The 16,547-nt window shown below is 41.3% G+C and overlaps 1 protein-coding gene across 8 annotated transcripts in view; it reads right to left on the bottom strand.

The window, feature by feature from the left end:
• The window catches only part of LOC119745245 (WD repeat-containing protein 97-like), a 54,051-nt gene that overhangs the window by 15,535 nt on the left and 21,969 nt on the right, over positions 1-16,547 (bottom strand). For 4 of the 8 annotated variants that reach the window (XM_038221471.1, XM_038221530.1, XM_038221489.1 and 1 more), the window contains 12 exons: positions 15,947-16,097; positions 15,061-15,136; positions 13,550-14,110; positions 11,923-11,946; positions 11,325-11,354; positions 9,808-9,840; positions 7,885-8,271; positions 6,570-6,782; positions 4,667-4,773; positions 1,933-2,101; positions 972-1,112; positions 109-220 (listed from right to left, as the gene is read on the bottom strand). In XM_038221471.1, the coding sequence (XP_038077399.1) occupies positions 109-220; positions 972-1,112; positions 1,933-2,101; positions 4,667-4,773; positions 6,570-6,782; positions 7,885-8,271; positions 9,808-9,840; positions 11,325-11,354; positions 11,923-11,946; positions 13,550-14,110; positions 15,061-15,136; positions 15,947-16,097 (2,004 nt within the window). The remainder of the gene's footprint in view (positions 1-108; positions 221-971; positions 1,113-1,932; positions 2,102-4,666; positions 4,774-6,569; positions 6,783-7,884; positions 8,272-9,807; positions 9,841-11,324; positions 11,355-11,922; positions 11,947-13,549; positions 14,111-15,060; positions 15,137-15,946; positions 16,098-16,547) is intronic. The other 4 variants (XM_038221505.1, XM_038221497.1, XM_038221513.1 and 1 more) reach the window with 4 other exon arrangements.

The raw sequence follows: 16,547 nt of genomic DNA, 5'->3' as shown, positions 1-16,547 counted from the left end.
AAGTTACCTCACAAATCAACCACTAGTCGACTAATGGTACTCGCCCGAACTTGTTCTTGGTAAGCCAAGTCTTGTTGTTTTTATTATTGGAAACCGTGAGTGTGATACCTGTTAACTGCTGGGACTGCATGAAGCTCTCGGTGACCGGTGAACCAGTGCTGACGTGGGAGAACTCCGATCGAGTCTCGGACTTTGAGGAAGTTGGCTTTGAGCCATCCCCCTAAAGAAAACAAAGATAGTGCAACAACAATTATAACATTAAAGCCACAGTCCATCATTTGCAGCTATCCCAAAAGTAACTGACGTAACTTATTGTAGAAAAATCTACTTGGTTGAAAGATAGTAAGGGAACTAAACTCCCTGTGAGATTATTCTTTCTGGCAAGCTGTCATTTTGAAGAAATCAACGAAAGAAGGCCTTTCCAGACGCATCATTGGAAATTTCCGTTAGTAATTTGTTTTTTTATTTGGCGAAGCCTGCACGAGCGTTGACACGACACACACCCATGGGGTTGCTATAATTCGTCGGCTCAGTGCGCAACATCGCGTAGCTGCATTCCGCTCAGTGAAAACGTGTCTCGGATGCTGAATTCAGGCCCAGTTCAAAACATGATTCAGCAACTTTTGATTTGAAATCGAGATCCTAGAATGTTGTTTTTGTTGAAATATACAGCTGAAGCTGAGCTGAAGCTTCATCAGGTTAGTTGTTCAGCACCCTTCTTCAGAATTTGAGCACTTTTGTTCCTTCAAACAAGCAAGATGCACAAACTACAAATGATTGACTTTACCTTTAAAAGCTGTTTTAGCAGTCTTAGAGAAAACTTGTTGTTTGTTTTATCTTTTAAAAAAAAGTACTATTTTTTTCCCTATTTTGCCATCCGGTTGAAGACAAAAGATTTAACGGATGGTGTTGGTGGTGGGGGGGGGGGGGGGTGGGGGGTGGGGGGGGGGAGGGGGTGTTTATGACCGTACCTGCTCACTCTTGGTCTTCAGTATCCCTTTCCCCTTGCTTGGTGACTCAGATGGAGGAGTAGCTCTGGTTGCTTGGCGACGCTGGATGTTGCCGGCTACTTTACCCTTCTTCAGCTGCTCAATCGTCTTGCGGAGGTGACTCTGAGGGAAGGATGCCAACAATGATTGATTACAATTTTGGCCCAGTTTGGCAACAAATTATCGAAAACCCATTGCTATTTATTTGACTGTTTTTATTTAATACATGTAAAGTGATAATGCGGGTACGTAGAATTTGTGAGTAAAATTCTAAAACCCGTTTTATTTGATTTGACAAATTTCGCTTGTACCAAGTTCCAATACGTAGAGTTTTTGGCCTTAAATTTGGAACCTTTTGGGAGCGATTCTTCAGAAATTGACCCTTAGGAAAATTTTTTTCGGGAAAAAAAACCACCTTTTTTATGTCATGTAATACAAATGACGATTATTCAATAAAGTGTTGCTATTAAGTAAAGATGCAAATTTCTTAGCATAAATTAGCATAATTTTAATTTAAAAATGTCACACAGGAGATCAATCAAAATGTCACACACGTGACCACAGAACAATTCCCATTTAGTCAAACTAAAGCAGAGGGTGTACATTGTTTATGCATTCTGTAAATCACAAAGGACTAGTCTTACTCCAAAATAAGTAAGGGTGTGTGTGTCCTTAGAACTTTGGAGAAAAGCGTGAATTTCCGATATGGGCCGGATAACATTTTTACCTCTGATGTCACACACATGACAATGAACCTTCCTAATATTTTGACACAAATTGTGAAAGTAGAAACTATACTCTGAGTTAGGGAGTAAAAAGTACTAACCTGATGAGTCAGTGAAAGTAAAATGTCAGATGTAAAGGGGTAAAGCTTCAAATATCAGACGAGCCCAATTTTATGTCACACCGCGACCAAAGGATGGCCCCTGGGTTTCTTGCTAACCTTGAATAGCGTGAGCCATTTGTCCAGCCAGCGCCTGGCCATGGCGTTCAGTTCCTTCTTACGATTCTCCTCATCTACGCTCCAGACATCCCAGCTGTCTAACTCCTTGAAGAAGTAATTGTGCATGTCCTGCAGGCCCAGGACCAGGAAGATATCGTGCACCAACTCCCTGTCACAACAAGACATTGTTCTCTGATATTAAAGAGGTTGTGGAATGCTCGAAGACATTTCCGTAATTTTTTGGGTATATGTAGCCTAAGGTGTGATGAAATAAAAACGATTATTGTTTCTGTCATAAAATGAGTACAAAAGGTACTTTTGAGAGCTGTTTTTCAAGTCCTGTCATGCCTGTTTCGACCCGAACGTGCAATTTGTGTAAAAGTCGTCGTTGCGGGCAGCAAACAAAACACAGTAAATCGTGACGTAATAAACAGGACTCCCGATGCAGAGTAGCATAAACGAGTCCTGTTTATTACGTCACGATTTACTGTGTTTTGTTTGCTGCCCGCAACGACGACTTTTACACAAATTGTACGTTCGGGTCGAAACAGGACCTGAAAAATAGCTCTCAAAAGTAACCTTTGTACTCATTTCATGACAGAAACAATAGTCGTTTTTATTTCATCACACCTTAGGCTACATATACCCCAAAAATGACGGAAATGTCTTCGAGCATTCCACAACCTCTTTAAAGATGGACTCCCCGTGCTGTGTTTTGAGTTTCATCATGAAAAACAGATTCTTCTTCTGAAACTGCTATTTTTCTAGCAATAAAAAAGTTATTCAATTTTGTACTGGAAAGCACTCAGAGAGCGCAAACCTCTGCCATGACTGAACAATTCCCTGCCATATTGTCAGTGCACCCAAATAGAAATACTCGCATATCCACTGGGCTTTCATACTTTATTGCACATTTAAACTGTTAAAGGGAAAATACAACATTTGCAAACATCAAAAATACGAAATGATCAAATTATCATGAAATATCCTACTTGATTGCTAGGGAATGACATTCTAAAGAACCCTGTAAATTCGAGGCTCCTGGTGTGCCGAAATTTTTAAGAACAATGGTATTTTTCCAACGCTGGTCGGCCAACCAGCGTTGGAGAAAACTGGCTTTGTCCAAAAACTGCTCGTAATTTTTCATAATTAGTTTTTCAGCATTTTCTTTGAAATTGATCGCCCACCTGTGAAGGGGTACAAGCCTGCTAGACTGATTCTCTGACTTTACAATTCCTCAAAGTTGACAAACTGCTCCGTTTTATCTGAAGTGGGTCGGGGAACCAGACTTCAAGAACATGATATTTTTCTTGGTTTTTCCAGCATCTTCAAGCCCAAAACGTGAAACAAGTCAGTTTAATAATATTTGCTAAAGCATTTTAATCCCCCAAGTCCATTTGCTACTGAAACTTGCAGCAAAATCAAATGTTGTACATTCCCTTAAACTGGATTGCTGTTATTCTGACATGACTGAAAAAAAAAAAAAACCAATGTTGGCCGCTTTATATCGTTAGTTATTCAGTAAAAACAAATCCTTTAAATCAAACATTTTGTAGTCTACACGTATGTGCCTGTGTTGGTCTACCTCTCCACTCCCCTATTGTATAACATGGTCTAGTCCATTGACCTGTGTGGTTAGATTAGGCATACAGGGTCACCGGGTCGATCAGCGCACGCACACAAAGCTGCTCAGTTGTACACATAGGTTCATGGTCTCTACACATACCATATTTGTACACAATGGTGAAGAATCCTTAAAAAATAATCTTTGATCCAAACCCAGATCCAGATCACTTCCAAAATCTTATCAATTTGTACGTCTACCAAGGACCCCCCTTCAAATTTTTTTCATGGAAATCTGTCTATAACTTCTTGAGTTATCTTTTTAACAAACCAACCAACAAAAACAAACCAACGCCAATGAAAACATAACCTCCTTGGGGGTAGCCTTGGTCAATGCTCTCGTCGTTATTCGTCCCGTACGCGGTCAATCGTCGGCATACATGTATATCCTCACGCGCTATGCACATGCATGTAAAAATACAGCGCGAACTGCGACCTCATGCGGCCACTATTTTTTTATGCAAATCAGTTGGGGACGATCGAGAGCCTTGGTTCAATCGTCGGCAAAAGCTTATGTTTTTCTTTATTTTGCGCTGGACCTCGTATGCGAATACAGATAAGTGTAGGCGGGGCTAATATGTGGAGTGTCCAATCACACCTTGGTAAATCCGGACGTCATCAAATTATTTGCAGCTATTCGCCTTTTGCGGACGTGACAGGAACCACAGTTTTTGTGCATTGGTGCCGTGTGCAGAGACACACAACGTGTACGTGTATGGATTATGTACGGTGCCACGTTTCACTATGCAAGTTTCCACGCAACAATCGACCAATAAGAAAACGACATTTTAAGGTCAGCTAAGGCTATTAACATAATGAGCAACACCCCAAAACCTCACATGGACGATTGAACCAAGGCTCTCGATCGTCCCCAACTGATTTGCATATAAAAATAGTGGCCGCGTGAGGTCGCTGATCGCGCTGTATTTTTACATGCATGTGCATAGCGCGTGAGGATATATGCCGACGATTGACCGCGTACGGGACGAACGACGAGAGCATTGACCAAGGCTACCTTGGGGGAGGTAATGAGATATTACTGAAATGAGGAAAATGAAAAAAGGATTACAACAGTGTTACGGACAACTCATCCACTGACACGGGAACCGACCTGACTTCTTTGTCGCCGTCCAAGAACTGGACGATGAGTTCCACTACCATCTCCGTGTCGGGGTTAGTCATGGCCTGCAGTGCCTTGAGGGACATCAGGATGAAGCCCTGGTGTGGACATGAAAGCATGGGAAATTAGAATTTTGTGGGGCTGCAAATCCCAAAACTCCGCTGGGGGGACAATTCCATCGTTACGGACGTTACATCCAGAGCCTTTTGACCAATTTGAAACAACAAAGTAAAACACTCGCAGTGAAAGCAAATTTCAAATATCCTGTACAACTCTAGCTTAGGTCTTTTGTACAACATGACATGTTTAATGTAGTGTTAGCTGAATTAATGAATTTGATATAAACATTGTAAGCGACCATTAGGGAGGTTCCCCATTCTGACATAGGTTTGACATGGGAGTGTGTGGCCTAATGGTTAGGGTTCGTGACTCATGATCAGAGGATCCGGGGTTCGAATCCAGCCGCTGGCCATATATTGTGTCCTTGGGCAAGGCACTTCACCCCCACTTGCCCCTCTCCACCCAGGAGTATTAATGGGTACCGGCATTAGTTGGGGAGTAATCCTGCGATGGACTGGCATCCCATCCAGGGGGAGTAGAAATATTCTCAGTCGTTTCATGCTACTGAAACCGGAGATAAACACCGGCCTGATGAGCCACATTGGATCGCGACAGACTTTACTTACAACTCTAGCTTAGGTCTTATGTACAACATGACATGTTTAATGTAGTGTTAGCTGAATTAATGAATTAAATATAAACACTGTAAGCGACCATTAGGGAGGTTCCCCATTCTGACATAGGTTTTGATATTCAGTACGCATTGACAAAAGTTTCTTGCAAGAATTTAATGAAATAACTCTGTTGTGGGTAAATTCTATAAAAACACCAATGATGTTTTACAAAAAGCTACTTTGACCTTACGGAAACATCATATTTTTGTTGTTAAGGACATTACATTATACCGTTACGGATGTTACATGTCTGAAATCAACTTACCACGCGATGAAAAATATACTGCATCATCGTATTCTAACTTCTGCGTATTATTTTTTTGTTACAAAATACGATCCTTTCTCTCTTCTTTTAAAACAAAACTCACATAACAATTTGGCATGTGAAAACAAGATGCCAAAAGGAGTACTTAATATCCATCAGTTTAACCCCCAAACCATTTTTTTTTTCTGGAAAAAAATACACTTAACTACATTCCATCTCACTGGCACACCACTCAAATAACGGTCTTGTTGTCTTTTATTTGATACCACATTTGAGGTTGTGATGCTTGTAGTTTTGAAGATTTCATAAATTTTCCATTTTTCAGCCCTGTCCACATTCTCATGGACTTGCACCTGTGGAGTGCTGTGGCCTCCTGGTTAAGGGCACTGATTTGTGGTAAAGCTGCAGGTTGTGGGTTCAAGTCCTGGCGGGGTCATGGTGCGTGTACCCTTGGGCAAGGCACTTTGTCACTCATTGCTTCTCTCCACCCAGGAGTAAATGGGTACCTATGAGGGCAGTGATGGTTATTGTGATTGAATTAGCTTCCTTGCGCCTAACAGGCTGCATCGAACTGTATACTCCCCAGGGAGCTGAGATGGTATATGGAATGTTTAATTGGCCCAATGATTAGGGGTAATAATAATGTCAAGCGCTTTGATCTTAGTTAAAAGCGCTATATAAGAACCTGTTATTATTATTATTATTATTATGGTAAACTCTTGGTGATGTACTGTATCATGAATCACTTGTAAAACCAAATGCGGCTGCATTCCAATTACTTTGCTACGGCTTCCAAATACACACGCGCCTATGGAAGCTGCTGAAGCCACTTCCCATTGACTCATGCGTTACCGCCGGTCCTAGCCAAATCATTCAGATGCGGCTTAGCACTGACCTTCTGATCCTCATCCTGGCAAGTCGGGGGGCTGCTCTTGTTCAGCACACCCATGACCGTGTCTATGACCACCTTGGTGTTGGCCAGGGAGTCCTGTTGATACAGCATGATGATGGCTTCTAAGATGGGCGTCTTCATGGCGTAGTCGGCGATCTTGAGGAGACGGAGCAGCATGGTCACGAAGGCTGTGACTGTCCAGGGTTTGGGGAATGTCTGGAAGCGAGGAAAATTTGCAATAATTAATGCGATGATTTGTTACATCAAGTTAGAGATATGAAGCTGTTTTTTAACCACTTCCCGCCAGAATTACTTTTGCCGAAAATTTTTGATTTTCACAAAAGGCAATATTTTCCGGCCAACTTCTGACATACAGCCAAAGGCCACAAATACTGATTCGCAAGAGTAATTTCAACAGTATTTGTACGATATTTCTTGCCGAAAACTCATATGTTTCAATACTCCGGGGTGTGCACTGGAGCGTAAATTGTACAATAGGCCGTACACAATGGCCAATTCAAGATCAACACACAGTCCACCTTCACAGACTTTGGGTGCATGTACAAAAGAAAATTTGTGCTGATCTTAAGCACTACGCCAAGGTGTGGCTGTGCATATGGTTGTGGGTCCACTTATTTGGAGGGAGAGAAAATCTTTTGCCCCTATCCAGAAAGTAACTGAAGAAAATATTGTTGAAAAGCTTACTTGGTTTATAGAGAGTTACAAATGGCACTAAATTATTCTTTCTGGTGTGCTGTCATTTTGAAGAAAACAATAAAAGAAGGCCATTTCCAAAGATGCGTCAAGTGACGCATTTGTGGAAATTTCTGTTAGTAGTTGGTTTGTAATTCGGCGAAATCCGAGAATGGGTGCGCGCAAGCGTTGACATGACACACACGTGCGCACGGTTGCTATTAGTCGTCAATTCAGTGCGTGACATTGCGTAGCTGCAATCCGCTGAATGAGAATGTGTCCTGGACGCTGATATCAGGTGCAATGTAAAACATAACTCTGCAACTTTTGAGTTGAAACCGAGATCCTAGAATTTTGTTTTCTCAAAATATACATCATTCACTGAGCTATGTAAAACTTTGTTAAGTTCCTGTCTTTAGATTTTGAGCACTTTTGTGGCTCCAAACGAAAAAAAATGCACAAATGACAAATGATCTACCCTACCTTTAAGCAAATGTTTCCTCCAAGGTTAATATATAACTTTTGCAAAAGTAAAATAAACGGATGTTGTTTATGTATTCTGAGAATATGATAAACTTGTCATTACGAGAATTTAGGAAAACATGAGCAATATAAGGTCATTTACCTTGTTGGTTGCATTAGGGAAGTACTCCTCAAACCATTCTGCTCCTTTGAACTGGGAGATAAACGACGGCAGGGGCGTGGGGGGCCTAGGGGGCGAGGGGGTAGGAGGTGGGGGAGGGCTAGGCGTGGCCGGTTTGGGTGTGACCACCTTCACCACTGGTTTAGGCAACTTCTGCACTTTGGGTCTTGGGGGTGGTTTGGGGGTCTCTTTGGGTGTCTCTGGCTTGGGTTCCGGGGTAGGGGTGTGGGGCGGGCTGGGAGTGGGTTCCTGATCGGGGATGTCCTTGGGCATTGGGGCGATGTCGATGTTGAATTTGTCCAGGAGGGATGCCTTAGGGGTGCCCGTGTCCTCTGGCTCCGGGGTCAGAATCGGTGTCTTTTCTTTATCCTGAATAAAAGGGGTTTTTTTTGGAGAAAAAGATGCAATGAAAGAGAGATATTACGATTCAGATGTTAATTCAGTTCGTCCTGCCTAATCATAAACACTGCTTTGAAATTTCAACCACACAACACTTGGTGTGACTGGTTTTGCACTCAAGCGTTTGTGATGTTGAAATAACAATGGCGATACCTGACAGGGTAGCATTTTGGCAGCTGATGTTTAAGGTTGAAGCCAGTAAATAGGCCTGAAATTTCCCACACCGGCCAAATCACGATTTGCATGTCCTTTTGCTATTAGAGCAGTGTTGGCCATGAACTTGATGGTTTGTAAAAAAGAAAGGTGGAAGTCGTGCACAGGACCGCGAGCTATTCTTGTCAAATGGAAATGAAATTGGGCCCTACAATTGCTCTATTTTGCAATGGAACACACATAGGCATCATTTTTCAAAATGGCGACGGGCTACATGACTACTTTTAGGGGTGATCACCTCTGGATGATATTTCTCCCAAAAGTCATAATTACCCCCCCCCCCCAAAAAAAAAAATTGAAAAGGAAATTAAAGATGATGAGATAGCTTTACTTTGATGTGTTTCTCAAACACCTTGGAAAGTCCTGAGTATTTTCCCTGATTTTTAGAAGTGGGAGCATTTAGCACTGGGGTCTATGGCAATTTATTTACTAGTCTGCAACCTTAAATAAATAAAAATGCCTTGATGAAAAAAAATGAAAAATGAAAACATGGCCGCATCGGAATATCTTTTCTAAATCTAATGTCTAGTTCTTTGCCCATTACAACTATAGGCACATGTGGACGATACACGTAGCTGTAAGCCTGTTTCGGACATGGCCCAAGCTGACAGCAATATGACTTGAAAAAACTGATGGAAGAGCAAAAGGAAAAAAAAAAACCACTATTTTTGAGCATGCTGTAAAATACAGTGTCATTTTTTGTATGGGTTTGACATTTCTAATACAGCGTGCCACGAAAACTGATACATGCATGCCGACTATTGATTTTTATTACGCTTCTTACTGTCTGCTAACTATTGGCTTCTTGCACAAGTACCCCCTCAACGGTAAGGTAGGGAGAGTTAGGGAGACTACTTGTCGTGAACGCATTGCTGATGACGCCCGACGCTCGCGCAAAGACCCTGTGGCTGTATGCACATTCAGAATATGTACTTCGCGTTATATCGCGCAAACCAGTGTGCACACCGTGTGCGCGTGGCACACGGTGTGCCCCGTCCACTGGGCTCTCAAAAGTGGTAAAAAAGCGCCCTCTCTTGTTTACGCACGGAGCCAATAGTAGAAAAATCTGTGCTAAAGATATATGAAGTTTACAGCTTAGCAAGAATCTCTGGCTTATGCTTTGAAGTATATGTTGCTAAAAAGGATTCTGTGCTAAGCACAATAATTTGTAAAAACAAAACAGCTGTCAGATCCAACTGACCCCAACAAAGTTCCTCAACCACTTTGGTATTTTTGGAAACGCTTGGCAACAATAGTAGCAAATGGAGATTTTGGTAATGCAAGTACATTTACCGGTGTTGGTTCTGGACTTGGTATAGGAAGCTCCTGTAGCATCATGTAAGCGTTTAAAGCAAGGTAACAACAAGGCAAAGAATTTGTGTAAAATGAACAGGCATTCTTTAAAACGTCTGCAACAGGTATATGTGACCCGGCATGGCAAAACCCGCACAAAACACCCGAGATTAACAGTGAGTTTTTGGTTTCATATGGAAGTGTCAATGTTCAGATTTGCATTGTGAAAAATCATGCTCAGGCAATGCAACTGGGAAGGGACTACTTAGATGAAGGATTTTCAAGGTTCACAAGATTTTATAGTTTTGTTCCCACAATTTTTAATGGCATAAGTGTAAAGTGAAAAAAAAATGGAAATCAACTGATCCAAGGAAAAGTTGCATGCCTGCATACTGTATAGTACAACTTTCCACACTTCAAAAAAAAAAATTTCAAAGTGGAAGAAACAATGACGTGTGTCGGAAATGTGAAATTGTTGAACAAAATTTTGAGACCGCACATCATTGTACTATGCACGCTTCAAATTATCTCTTTCTTTCAGGTAAATCTATATGTTTGACCTTCAATTTGTCAAATACACATGTAGGCTTAATACTACTGAAGCTCACTAAAAATCTTGTTTCTCAAAAGTGTGCAGAAATGTTGCTGTTATACAACTGCAAAAATAATATTTAACAACTTAACAAATTATGTTTCTAAACTTTTAAATCATTTTCATTGAAAGTATCTCAGTGACAATGAGAAATAATCCTGAATTTTTTTAGTTGACTTTTTTAAAAACCAAAGGGGGGGGGGGGGTGCCAACCCTTGGGTTCAAGGTCTAAAAGTTTTTGCAGGTTTGTTATGCCAGATCACATGATTCTAAATGTAGGCAAAGTACATTGCACTTGGTATTAGTAGCATCCTTCTGGAAAGCCTTGTTAATTAAACCTAATAATTGTTAATTAAAACGTGCATCAGAACTTTTTAAAATGCTAACAAGTGGTGCAAAAATTTTTTTAGTGAAATAGTATTCATCAGGAAACAGACAAGCAACAGTTTGGAGAAAATCTTGGGAAAGCAAGCGATTCTCTGACAAAGTTCTGCACAACAATTAATAAAAACAGGGAAAAAATGCACTTTTTGTCAGACAATTCAAAGTAATAAGTGAAAACGTTGATTCGTAAATCAACACTATAATGATCAATTCATCAAAATTGACAGCATAACTCAAAAAGTCACATCCCCAAAAAACCCCAAATAAATTGAGATCAAACAGTTATGGTGTAAGCAAAAAAAACCTGTTAAAAACTGTTTACAGACTCAAAACAATCTATAATTGTGAAACATTTTGGGATCTTTGGTGTAAAGCGCTATATAAGCACCAAACTATCATTATTATTATTCTAGATTTCAGAATTTCTGGATGACTTTCATATGGTGAAGTATGGCACAACAACATGCAAAACACATTCAACGTGAAGCAAGCAACATGCATTCAAAAATAAAATTAAAATCTGAATTCCGCTGAAATATACCTCCTCCTCATCGCTCCACACTATGACCCGCTGCAAGTAAAAAGGTCAAAGGTTAGGGGTCAGATTGGAATACCGCCGATGGAAAATTCACTGGAATAGTCATGACGTCACTCAGAAGTCAACTAGGCCATGCAAGTATTTCCGTTTTTCTTTTGGGTAATTTGTTGATTGGTCTTCATTTTGTTTTTGAGAAAATACTTTGTATAATGGGTTGTCACAACAGACTTTAGAGATGTTGTGGTTTTAACTCAGGGAATACATGCAATCATTTTTATGGGACTGTTCTTTCAAATTCAAAGTTTTGTATTCACTGTATACTCAGTGTGTTACCTCCCGAGTGAACGTTGGAAAAAAATCACTCGGGTGGGACTCGAACCCACGACCTCCTGCTTTCTAGTGCAGATGTCTTACCACTCAACCGCCTAGCTAACGGGATCGGTTGGCTGGTTCGAATCGGACTGTTGGCTGGTTCGAATCGGACTGTTCTTTATGGGACTGGGACTGAAAATTGCCTTTTTAATGTCAAATTAAAGTGAAGTTTATTGTAAGCATAAAAGAAAAAAAAAAAAAGCACAATTATAAAAAAAGGGTTATTCACCTCTGGGCTCTCCAAAGACTTCGGCTGAGGCATGTTAAAAAAACATTATAGGCGCCGGCGATAAAAGAAGAGAGAAAAAAAGGAGAGACAAAAATTGGGTTATTTTTTGCAATTAGTCAACCGCTGCTTATGCTGCCACCATTCTTACAAATATAAAGTACAAAGAAAAGTCACCAATTGTTATTATCCCTTATGTTAATAGTTCCTCCCTCCTTGGTCCATAGTGTATAAAGCAGGTGTGAGTTTGAAAAGCATCCACAACCTTGGTGGTGGTTGTGGCAAGTTTTGTGGTACAAGTCGACCTCCAAAGCAGGCGCAATAAATACCACTGCAATTTTGCTCTGTGTATTTGCTTTCCTCTTGGCAAGCACTGTATGCACTTCTGTACCTTTTTTTTTCTTTAAAGGGAATGTACAACATCTGCTTTTGCTGCAATTTTCAGAAATAGATGGATTTGGAGGATTAGAATGTTATAGCAAATATTGTTAAACTGACTTGTTTCATGTTTTGGGCTTGTACATGCTTGAAAAGCCAAGAAAACCTATCATGTTCTGGCAGTCTGGATTCCTGAGCCCACTTAAGATGAAACAGAGCAATTTGTGGACTTTGGGGAATTGTAAGGTCAGAGAATCAGTCTAGTAGGCTTGTACCCCTTCACAGGTGTGTAATCAATTGCACAGAAAATGCGGAGTAACTAAATATGAAAAATTAGGATCAGTTTTGAAAATAAGCCAATTTTCTCCAACGCGTTGGAAATATACAATTTTTCTTGAAAATGTCAGCACACCAGGAGCCATGATTTTACAGGATGCTTTAGACTGTCATTCCAAAACAATCCAGTAAGGTATTTCGTGATAATTTGATTATTTCATTTTTTGACGTTTGCAAATGTTGTATTTTCCCTTTAAGCCTTGAAGGACATTCTTACACAGCAAAAACCAACAGACCTGAATGACATCACGCTTCGTTTACATTGTGCGCTTTCTTGCGGGAGCTTGGTGGTTCTCTTCCCGAACTGGTTCCCAAAGGAAAGCGCACATGTAAACAAAGCTGATGTCATTAGGGTTCAGGTCTATTAGGCAAACAGTTGTCTGTAGATGCAGTGTTTTTTAATGGCTTGAATTGCAGGCCCACCTAAGCACTCTGGAAGGCCGGAAGTATAATAACCGCATATGAAAATGTTAAAGTTGGCTGCCCATAATTGTTACAAAGGTTTGGTCAATACCAACAACGCTGTGTCGTGTTTCTTTGAAAGATGTTACTGAATCCAGTCAATCCACACAAACAACTTGTCTTACCCATATTTTTGTTTTCTTAATTCAGAGAAAAACTGCAAGGCATACACGATGGACACAAAACGTAACTAGGAAAAAAACCTACTTAGTAATGGGCAAATCCAGGAGTAATAAGGAAAAGCGGTGAAGGGATTCAGAGGGTTAGGCTGTGTCCGAAATGGGCTTCCAGAGCTACGGCTACGTCTATTGTCAGCACGTCCCCGTGTATTTTCAACGGGCGCAGACCTAGACCTAGCTCTAGACAGCCGATTCGGATGCAGCCTTATCTTCATTTAGCAAAAAACGAACCCATCTGAAGGATACAAGATACAAGCTTTCTTTGTAATACTGACCCTCCTCCTGACAGCAATCTGGGCCAGCTGGTCATCGCTCAGCGACGGTGGTTTGTACTTCTCCTTCATCTTTTCTGTCTCCTCTGGGGGCCACAGCAGACGGATCAGGACCGAGTTGGGGATGAACCCTGACGGATTGATGGGTAATGCCAGCGGGGGCTGGGGTGCTGGCTTCCGCACTTCCACCCTCTCCACCGTCGCTCGGATTCCATCCTCGTAATCTTCCTCCCGAAGTTGCGTCTCAAAGATCCCCGGTAGATCTTGGGGTTTGGGTGGCCGGCGGACGGTCGAGGGGTGGGGGAAGAAGCCGGAGGGCTCCCTCTCTGGTTTCCACGAGGCCTCGGATTCTTCATCCTCGTCTCCGGCGTCGGGATTGAAGTTGTCCTCGTCCGGGATCTTCTCGTGTTCTGTCTCCAGGTGGACCAGATTCCAGTACCTGCGGAAGGCAGCTTTCTTGATCTTGGCAGCTGAGACGGCGGCCTTTTTCTTGGGCTGTTCGTCGAAGGTGCCGTCGCGGAGCTTGCGGAGCTCAGTTTCTCTTGCGTCCAGTACTGTGAAAGCCTGAAAGGAATGCAAATTATGTGCAATGGGGGAAAATGAGTGAAAGGATTTTTTTTTAAACAAAGTATGGCCTTCTGATATAAAAGTGATTGATAGTGAAAAGGACATCTCCTTTTTTCCTGTTTAACATTATTCACTTCACGCTTCACAAGATACTATTTGAATTCAAATTAATCAAGTGTTAAGAAAGCCACAAGTGCACAATATTTTAAGCTCTGGCAGTAGCTTCTACATTTCACTTGGTGGTCGGTCTGTCCGTCTGTCCCCAGAAAATTGACCAAAAGTATGATGTTCCATATGTGCCATCGGCGTCGCATTTCTCGGCGTCACATTTTTCAGCTCTGGCATGGATCCTTTTGATCGATTTCATGCAAAATTTCTTGCAACATGGCCAGAGCTTATTGTGCACTTGCACTTGTTCTATCTGACGGACACGTAGTTTTACAAAATTTCAAATTTCTTCTCAAGACGAACTTTAAAGGAATATAATAGCCTGTAACAAATAAATCTACTTGTTGGCATTTGCAGGACTTTATACATTAAAAAAAAGATTTTAAATAGCATGCCACAGTTCAGAAAGTTTTAAGCAAAATGCTATAAATTTTCATATCTAGTGACATAGCCAGGGAATAGCATGTCAATTTTGGAATTGGGCGTTTGGTGGGCCTGGCCCGATCCTAGCTACGCGAAGATCGCGCCCAGGCCGACACACTGCTCCGTGATCATGGTAGGCCTACGTGCACCCAGGCCGGCCTGGCTGCACCACAGATCCTACTTTCTATCAGGATCTCTGCTATCGTTGCGTCTTTTCCTCTCAGAGGATTGCCAAACCCATGCTTTTCCAAGTCTTGTTTTACATGGTCCCAATACAGTATGACCATACCGTGTATACACACATGTACATATATGGAGATTGGCACAGAATTTGTCTCAATATTTTCTTGACTTACAGCTTCCTTGAGTTTCTTCTCCCTCGTCAATTCCTCCGTTTCCTCCTCAGTGAGAACGTCTTTGAAATGCTCAAACCTGAGACAAAGATAAGACCAATTGACAAATACTATTTCAAGTATCAAAATCACTGTTTTCGCTGTGAGTTGCTCTGATTTTCTAAGGACCCTTCAATCCAGACAGGGCTCTGGAGTGCTCTGAAAGGTGCAAAACTAAATCAGGCCCACTTTACTCACAGCTTAACCAGCAAATTTCTCCAAAAATTCCACTGGGGCAAAGAAAATGTCCTCAGTATTTCACCAACCAAGTTTGCAGACTGAATTCAATTTTTAAAAGAGATTTTTCTTCAATATTTTGCACATGAGAGGGAAGTCAAGCGATTTCAAAATGGGGCTAAATACTAGACTGGAACATGTCCAACCATGGTCCAACTATTTGAAAAGACTGACCCCTTCATTTAGTGTCAATAGTCTGGTGGCTTGACTATGGAGAAATGTGAAGTAAATTGAGACTAGTTCCCGCTTCATGCCACATGTTTCTTAAATTCTTTTGGCATGGTTGACCGATGCAGTTCTGAAGCTGTGTTGGACAGGTTGTGTTAGGTGCCAGTCTATTTTCTTGTTTTGCATGTTTTCAATACCATAAGTTTTGGGACTCTCAAACACAGTATTGAGAGTCCCAAATTTTCGGACTACCTTCAATCCCTTAATTTTTTCCCTTCACTTGTACATTTCAATTTTGCAATCTCACTTTTGGGATACTCTTAGAATGAATTTTAAGAAACACTATGATACTATGGATTTCCATTTCGTAGTTAACCCTTTCCTGACCATGTCGACATTTGTCGACAAGGATAGATATGATGGGCATCTCTGGATGACTTCTTACTTGAAAACGGAAGAGTGCGCTGCCTTCAATCTCTTGTTGCTCAGCGGGGACATCGCTCGGACTTTGTCCTCATCTAGCGGGATGGGGGTCTCCGTGGGAACATCGGGAAACACCATGGAAACCATCTTCCTCAGGTACATTCTTGGCATATCTATGACAGGAAAGAGAATTTGGAGAAATTTTAGCAAACATGTTTACATGTTGAATATTTTTAGCATGAGGTGATAGCAAGAATGTGTTTAGAATTGTGTTTACTCGCTTAAACCCATTTTTTTGTAGGCCAGGCAAATATACACTCAGAGGCAATTAGGCTACCTCTGTCCCAATGCCTAAAATTGAAAACTTGGTCCCATGGTCAATTTGAACTCTCTTGAAAAATTACTCATAACTCTGTCAAAAATTATCAGATTTGGACGTTTGATGTCTCATTTTAAAGTGGAAAGGCGTATCTTTCAAACCATACCTATATTATCTGTGTTGGCTACACATTCTACGTCTAGCATTCCGTTAAATTTTGTTTGCATTTTTTTTTGATACACACTGTATGGGCTCCGTGCGCTGAGAAAAGAGGGCGCCCTTTTACCTAGCAACGACGTCCCAT

Source organism: Patiria miniata, unplaced genomic scaffold (genome assembly GCF_015706575.1).
Source record: "Patiria miniata isolate m_02_andy unplaced genomic scaffold, ASM1570657v1 HiC_scaffold_12, whole genome shotgun sequence".
Taxonomy (NCBI): domain Eukaryota; kingdom Metazoa; phylum Echinodermata; class Asteroidea; order Valvatida; family Asterinidae; genus Patiria; species Patiria miniata.
The sequence above is the reverse complement of the archived record's forward strand: the minus strand, read 5'-3'. Positions and strand labels throughout refer to the sequence as shown.